The sequence below is a fragment of the Strongylocentrotus purpuratus genome, unplaced genomic scaffold, assembly GCF_000002235.5.
Source record: "Strongylocentrotus purpuratus isolate Spur 01 unplaced genomic scaffold, Spur_5.0 spur5_scaffold_14, whole genome shotgun sequence".
NCBI lineage: Eukaryota > Metazoa > Echinodermata > Echinoidea > Camarodonta > Strongylocentrotidae > Strongylocentrotus > Strongylocentrotus purpuratus.
In genome coordinates this window covers 25,071,416-25,080,106 of record NW_022145599.1, presented here as the reverse complement: position 1 = coordinate 25,080,106, position 8,691 = coordinate 25,071,416, and the positions used below count along the sequence as shown (strand labels likewise).

Here is an 8,691-nt window from a genome sequence, read left to right as displayed (position 1 = left end):
TATATACGAGTACTCAATCCTCTATAAAAAGCAGCGGAAACAAACTCTCTCCATGCACATCAGTACAAAGTTTACAAACCATTATATACAAAACAATGCCAATTAAAAACAATACAAAAATGGGGGGGGGGGGGGGGGACATAATCCCAGCCATATTCATCTTCCAAGAAGAAAACATCCCTTTCATCTGATTCATGCATTAATGGTGCACGTGACCACATTACAATTCTTCATATATTCCCTCATCTATTTTTCCAACATTTCACTTTTGACCTAGCCCCGTATATATTCAGAACTGCCTTTTAAAATTCCCTTTAATGAGATATCAACGCGCTCAAATAGAATTATAGAATTAACACGCGTTTGAATGGGATATAGTCAAGAAATTAGACTTAATTAGGAACGGGCCCCAGATTTTACTTGTTTGTAAACTTAGTAATAGTGTTTGCGCGCATGCGCAAGTTGTAAAGCGGAATATTGGAAATCGAAGCAGAACCCTGTAAACTTCTATCAAGTTTCTTTTAAAAATGGATGACTTATCAAACAGCAAATCGAACAGAAGTATTAACTCTTGGGCTTCAGATGTACATTCGACATCAGCCGCTTCTAGTATTATTCGTTTTGCAGAGAAAACGGGACATCTCCGAATGGTATGTAGACTATGTGTTCTGTATTGGTCACATTCAGTCCCACATGCTTACTCTTTCGTATGCTAACCATTTTCTATTTTTCAACACTCGGCATTTTTGCAGTTGTCAGAATTTTTACTTTGTTAGTTTGTTTAGACCTTTGGCGAAAGTTTTGTGAATGTCACATTAAAGGTCAACAATGTCGAACTTGTTTTAACTTAATAAAAAAAATGTTGATAGACTATCTATTAAAGGTAAAGACCAGTCTAGATCTAGACTCTAGACTATTGGAAACGCCCCAATTTCAAAAAATGAAATGGAAGCTCTCATTACCAATCATGTGAAAGAATATGTTTTGACTAATACATGATGATAAACAATTTGCCGGGAAACCGCCTACTAATTCATATATCTGGTAAATTTGTTTCTCTCATGGTCTGTGAGAGATATAGGGTAGGGTCTAGTCCCATATACATCTTTCTGTGTATAGTGCTTGTAACTTTACGAAGAATGGGCCAAATTTCTTATCATTTTGATGATTCCAGAACCTTGCAGATGCTAGATGCTAGATGATCAACCTTTTCTGATCGATTCCACAACGTTTCTTTCACAATGCAATCGCATGACCATAACTGGTCTTTACCTTTAATGCGGTATCTGCTTTCATTTGTTTGTTGTTCACTGCCAAAGATTTTCTTGTTTTTAAAAATTAAGATTTTTAATTTTTTTAAATATCATTGTTGAACATTATACTTGTACTTTTCTATTGTAGTTCTTCCATGCCCCAGGAGGAGTCATTAAAGAAATGAAAATCATTGTCATTAAATACGAGTAGGCTATAGACTCTAGACTCTACCTAGCTAGAATAGTAGAGTCTAGATCTAATGACCTTCTTTTCTTTCTTTTTTTTGAATGCAGAGGAGAGATGAAGAGGTGAAAGAAATAGCTGAACAACTTCAAAGGCAGTCTGCATCCCTGAGACTCATTCAGCAGCTAAGGGAGATATCGGAAAAGAAAAGACACCTTGATCAGGTTTGTGCTGTCTAATCTTAGTTATATTTCCAAACAGTGAGTTTGATTGGTCACACAAGTGACCAGTCAATACCGTTTGTGGTTAATTACCTTTATATGGTTATCCTCGTTCATTGTAGGCGTGAGTTAAAGCTAGTTGTCAAAATGCATGACGGGTTTAATTTTTATTGTAGGGTATATATGGAATAAATGGGGGAAATTTTTAAAACATTTAAAATACTTACTCATGTCATGAATTTAACTCTCAAAAAATCACAATCCAACCTTTAGTGGACAAAAGGGAGAACTTCTGATAGATCTATATCCAGTTATAATTTATGGTCAAAATCATGTCCAAAAACGAAGATATTGCACTGATATTTTTCGCTGTTGCATGTTGTTTTTCCAAGCAATAGTCTCAATATCATCCCCGTAACGGGGCCAAAAAAAGCTTGAGTCTACTTAACACACTTATTCTTCGCACACACAAAATAAAGGTGAGACGAAGAGACTTTTTTTAAATGCCTTAATCTCTTGAAACTTACATTTTAAAAATTGTGTATTCTAGCACAGCCAATAATTACGATAAAATGTTTCATTGAAACAGAATAAGTCTATGTGCAGTACATGCACACAATGATTTCTGCAGGTTGTTTACTTTCTTTGTATTTTATTCCCTAGGTGAATGTTGAAATCCAATGTAGACTGATGGATAAAGAGACAAGGGATCTTACTCACCTTGACATACTTGGTAAGTTTCACATCACTCTTGGATGTTACAGCCTCACGATATATAAAATCGGCGTAAAATAAAAACAAGTGGCCAGATATAATAATGATGATAATAATAATGGCTTCTTATATAGCACACATGTCTGCCCCATCATGACGCTCTTGGCACTGCCCGATTATTACCCTGGCTTTAGCATGACAGCCATTATGGCGCTCCAGCATTTCAAGGAATTAATTCCTGATATGTTTTACTTTGGTTTTACTTAACCATTCTTTTCCCCTTTTTTTGGTCACAATTATTGTTACTTGTATACCTTTAACAATAATTTTGTAATTGATTCAAATATTGCAATGCATTTGTGCCTTATTAAATAAATACAATAATAGTATACCATATATATCATTTTGTGATTGATGAATACTGTGCAACTGTTTTCGTAAAGGAACACCAGTTCCTCTAAGGCTTAAAAAATGTATGTAGTTATTCCTGCAGTCACAATCACAATCACTATATTTACTACAAATTTGAAGGACTGATGACAATGCAATATAAAAAATAAGGGGAAAGTAAAAAGAAAGTAATACATCACCAACAATCTTGAAACTGCATATATAGCAGTGCAGTGTTTCAACTTTTTCATGCAAATTGATGAATAGAATTTATTTTGTGGGGTCATATTTGTTTTGGTCTTTTTTTTCTTCAGAGTCAAAGATCTCGAGTCTGAACACCTTGAGCAGCCATCTCCAGCGGATCCTGCAGGGAAAGAAGGAGCTCATCAACCGGCTCCAACAGCCCCTGGTCGGAGACTTCCTGCGGGTAGAGGCGACCTTTCACCCCCAGGTCAAAGATCTCTTTCCGCTGGTCGTGGGCTGCCTGGCCGAGCTCAGTGCAAACCTGGATAATATTCAGTGGGGCAGCGAGTTTGATCTCAGAGATGGGAGAGTGGTGAGTTGATGAAGGGAGATAGTTTTATTGATACTCTGTGAACCCTCCCACCCGTTATCTCTGTCTCTCACCCTCTCTCTCTCCTTCTATCCCTCCCTCCCCGTCCCTCCCCCTCCCTCCTCTCTCTCTCTCTCTCTCTCTCTCTTTCTCTCTCTTGCTCTCCCTCTCCCTCTCTCTCCTTCCATCTTCCCTCTCTCTCTCTCTCTCTCTCTCCCTTCCAAACGACACTCTTTCTATCCTTCCATCCTTCCTTCTCTCTCTCTCTCTCTTTCCATCCCTCCCTCTCTCTAATTTCCATCCCTCCCTCCCTCTCTCTCTCTCTTTCCATCCCTCCCTTCTCTCTCTCTTTCCATTCCTCCTCTCTCTCTCTCTCTCTCTCTCTCTCTCTTGAGAGAACAGTTGAGAAGAGACAGGTGCTATATACATATCACTATTGTGCTTGTTTCTCACTAGATTTGTTCAATCATCTTCTCACTCTCTCTCTCCTCCTTTCACTCTCCATGCAGTTTTACCAGAGAATACAGTTGTATCAGACAGATGCTACATACACTCTCATGCATGCTTCTCAATACATTTGTTTGATCATCCTATCTCTCTCTCTCTCTCTCTCTCTCTCTCTCTCTCTCTCTCCCTCCCTCTACCTCCTCTCTTCCTTCCCTATCTTTCCATGCTTTTTTTCTTGATAGAGCCTCAGTTATAAATAACGAGACATGTGTAGTATATGCATATATTTCCATCCAAATTCTAAACAGATTTGTTAAAGATCATGTGGTTTATTGTCTCTTTTGACCCACAAGTTAAGTGGACCAGTATTTTTTAATTCCATAAATACAATTTGTATTGATTGTGGCTTTTGGAGCTATGGGGTAATGATTGTTTTAAATACTTTTTATGCGCAAAAGGAAATTTATTTCTATGTGATAATTTTTTTTTAATTGGTGTTATTGTCCAAGGTATTTGATGAGTGTGCGTTCCATACACTACCAAGTATTATAAAATTAAGAATGTAATAAACAATTGAACCATATTTTGGAATTGGAATCGGACAACATTCAGTTGTTTAACCAAATAACAGTTGTTGTCAGTTACCAAGAGTGGACTTCACTTTTACGACTGACAGGTCTTGTGTCTTGGGTTCGCTGCCCGAGAGACCTGAGCACACATTAATTGGTAATTCAACCTAATCTGATGTCAGCAAATTGTGATGGAATACACATGGACACTGACTACTATGTGGCTTTAATAAATATATGTACCTTTCATATCTTCCATTCTGCTTGCAGGCATCAGTTCTTGATGACATTGCATCTTCACTGGCTCAACTTCAGACAGGGCTACATACAGTCATGCAAGTCAGGTCATTGGTTACAGAGTTATGATGGGATAACAGTTATAGACTCTTCTACAGCTGTTTCATCAGGGATGCCAGTTTTCAGACAATAGCCTGAATTCAGGCCCTGGCAAGTTATTTTCAGACCATAGTTTAGGCTTTTTTGTGTACAAAATAGCTCATTCTAGGTGATTTTCAGGCCCTCTGATCAATTTAAACTGGCATCCTTGTCTCATGCTTCAGCAACTTTAGAATGAAGTGTTGCTTCTTATCAGGTCATAGGTTAGTACCGAGTTATGTTGGGATGATAGACTTTTCATACAACTGTTTCATGCCTAAAGAACTCTAAAATCAAGCATTGCTTCATTGCTAGTTGCAGGCACTCACTCTGGAGTATTACCACAGGGTTTGAACTACCCCAGTGGATTCATATAAAATCTTCAGTGACTGGTAAAAGTGACTAGGTTGAAGTCTCTGTGTTCAAGTGCCTAGGACCCAGTCTATGCCTACAAACTTTGTTGCATGGCTTTCAATTCGATGCCTGGAGACTGTCCTGTTCATTACCATCTGAAAGATTGACTGAATCCAATCAATCCTGCATATGCGCAGACCAGTGAATCAACCTCAAGACCAACTCACAATGGCCCAAATGGAGATGTGATGGTATTTTAAAGTCCCTGTTGACAGTCAAAAATGAAATAGATGAATTGTATATCAATGGAAAGCTTATAAGCCATGAATTACATTTTGCTATTTTGGTGTCTGTCAGAGGAGTAACAGCTCTCTGAAAACTCAAAATCAATATATTTTCGAAATTAGTAAGTTGTTTACCTAAAAACTAGCTGTCAACTTGATGACATCATCTTATGTGGAGCATGCATATTCACAATGACTTTGCATAAAGCACGGCTCATCGCCTCAGCTACATGTATATAGGCGAGCCAATCGTGTGAACATGTCATGTTGTCACCTTAAGTTGACCCTGTTGACCCATAAGTTGGAGGGGCTGTGTGTAAAATTAGGCTTTAATTTGCTTTTGTGAAATACTGACAGGTAGAATATATTTATTCCTTTATATTAGTATTCCACCTTCATTCAGCTGACCATTGATATAAAGTTGTATTTTCATTGAATAGGGTCTATAAAGTCCCCAAAACATATGATGCACTTTCATAAATCATGACATTGCTTTGTTGCTGAGCTGTTATCAAAAGAAATGATTTACTTATATTGAATAGACCCCTCGTATGATGTTCATGACAGCTGCAGAATCACTGCAGATTCCAACATGCTGTTTGGTAACTATTTTTATTTAAAGGCCGTCTGTACTAGTTCGGCCAGAAGGGAGTAGACCACCCAGCAACGTCACTGACCGGTGGCTATCTCATCAACTCAGGTCTCAATTAACTTAAGTAAAAGAGGATCATGGGGGACCAACAGGCACCGATTGGGGAAGTTTTCTATATAGAGGGAGCAATTTGCTACAAGTAGTACAGTGGGGATTTAAAGGCAGGGTATTTTACCGACATCGCTACCACCGCTGTAATGTATTTTCAACTGCATAGAGCAATTTCCAGTTTCAGTACTTAGCATCATCATGCGCACATCTTCAGTTGTTGACGCGTTGTTGGACAGTCACATGGCTGTCTCTGAGACATTGTGGTCAGCAGATTGTACTAAACATATGTATCTGAAGTAGTGTCAGTATAATACTATGCCTTTATATGTGTCTTGGATATTTTGAGACCAAGTTTGCAAAAATATGGCATTTGCCACAAAGTTATATGATAATCAACTTTTTGAATTTGTTTGTGTACAAAATATTGCTCTTCCTTAAATGCTGTAAAACTCTAACACTGCAGATTGTGTCTTCTATTAAACCTTTTGCTTTATTTTGCATGTCTTGAAGTACTTGAAATATATTTTGCATTTTGAACAGAGACTATATGAGAAAAAACCAATAGAATATATTAGAAAGTAATACAAAATAAAATACAAAAGATATGATTTGAAATTTCATTTTTTTGCTATGCTTCTCAAAAACTGTTTAAAACAGGCCAACTGTCGTTCCCCATTCATTAATGAAATATCAATAAACCTTAAAAATTGCATCTAAATTGACATGAATAACAATAAAATAATAACAGACAACAATAAATTTGTGTTAAAAATATTATTCAGCAGCAATCTCAGTCTCTGCATGCATGTTGTCTGTGGGAGTTCTTGTGTATATATTTGGATCTTACTTGTCTAAAGATAGCGACATACTTCAAGACATTTTCCCCACAAGATTACTTTCAATATATTTAAAGTACCAACCAGTACTCTATAGTTCTCAGTTGTCTCTCCCCTTCTTGTCAAACCTTTGCGTATTTGGCTTGCATATTGCTGCGTATTTATGGCAAGCCGTTTTAACATTTATTCCTATTTCTTGATATCAAGAATTCCCATTGCTTTACAACAGAAAATCTTTTTTTGATATCAAGAAATAGGAATAAATGTTCAAACGGCTTGCCATATATACGCAGCAATACGCAAAGGTGTGACTGAGGCATTAGAGGCCAATTAATCTTGTTTAAAGTACTGTAACCTGTATTTCAGTATAATGTCATCAATGAAATGTAAGCTCTACTTAAAGGTAAAGACCAGTTATGGTCATGCGATTGCATTGTGAAAGAAAAGTTGTGGAATCGATCAGAAAAGGTTGATCATCTAGCATCTAGCATCTGCAAGGTTCTGGAATCATCAAAATGATAAGAAATTTGGCCCATTCTTCGTAAAGTTACAAGCACTATACACAGAAAGATGTATATGGGACTACCCTATATCTCTCACAGACCATGAGAGAAACAAATTTACCAAATATATGAATTAGTAGGCGGTTTCCCGGCAAATTTGTTATCATCATGTATTAGTCAAAACATATTCTTTCACATGATTGGTAATGAGAGCTTCCATTTCATTTTTTGAAATTGGGGCGTTTCCAATACTGGTCTTTACCTTTAAAAAAGAAAGAAAGGATGGCACTTGATTTCTTTTCCATGCAGTTTATAGAAAGTTGGCATTTATTAGAAATGTATAGAAATGTATGAGTGTAGTATCTGTTGTATTAGTGGTTCAACATGCATGTATGATTTATTTAGCATATTTGTAAATAATAAAATTATTATTAAAGATAATTATTGTCACATAATTATATTGTCATGATGATGATAAAGAAATGTATGGAGAGGAGAAGAAGATGGACAGAACAAAAGCAGAAAGCAAATGGAGAGAAAAAGAGAGAAAGATGAGAGAAAGAGCGAGGGGGGAGAGATGAGGGGGAAAGAGAGAGAGAGAGAGAGATGAGAAGAAGAGAGAGGGGAGAGAGCGAAAGAAGAGACGGAGGAGGGATGAAGAGGAAGAGCGAGAGGGAGGAGCACATTAAGGTCAGTTTTTTTTCTATACCACAATTTTTTAATTTTTTAAAATTTTATACTATAACCAAAAAAGGGAGGGGGGTTTCCTCCAAAACACACACATTACAAAATCTAAGGGGGGGGTTTACCCCCCCCCCCCCCCCTCTTACATACGCGCCTGAGTAGGAAGAGCGAGGGGGGGAGATGAGAGATGGAGGTGGATGAAGAGGAAGAGGGAGGCGGTAAGAGAGATATAGTACAGAAGTATTTTTTTGTTTACTTTAAAAAAATTCAGTCTTCCATACAAACCCTCAAGAAGAAATAAACCAAAATCAATGAGACATTAAAGTTGTTAGTCAATATTTGATTTTCTTCTTTATGTTTTTTTTTTTATAATATCATTGAAATGTAGCATATTCTACTTATGGGACTTAACCAGAACATAACAATTCATATGAAGTCTTTTATTACCCATTTTCTTACTAATGACATTTCCTGAATAAGATATTGTGGAAAGACAGGTGTGAATGTGATGTAGAATGATTGATTGATGATGTTCTGAATGAATTACTGCAACATACACTGTTTGTGCCCTTTTAGGCTTGTCGTGTAAAAAATGAAATTTGATTGGTGTTGAATGTCATC

General features: G+C 36.9%; 1 protein-coding gene across 1 annotated transcript; it reads left to right on the top strand.

The window, feature by feature from the left end:
* The first annotated feature begins 452 nt into the window (after positions 1-452).
* On the top strand, positions 453-7,043 carry LOC582814. Its single transcript, XM_782752.5, has 5 exons — positions 453-650; positions 1,548-1,661; positions 2,322-2,391; positions 3,077-3,318; positions 4,602-7,043. Exons 1-5 carry the CDS (start codon positions 528-530, stop codon positions 4,695-4,697), a joined length of 645 nt encoding a protein of 214 aa, XP_787845.1. The 5' UTR covers positions 453-527; the 3' UTR covers positions 4,698-7,043.
* The last annotated feature ends 1,648 nt before the right edge of the window (positions 7,044-8,691 follow it).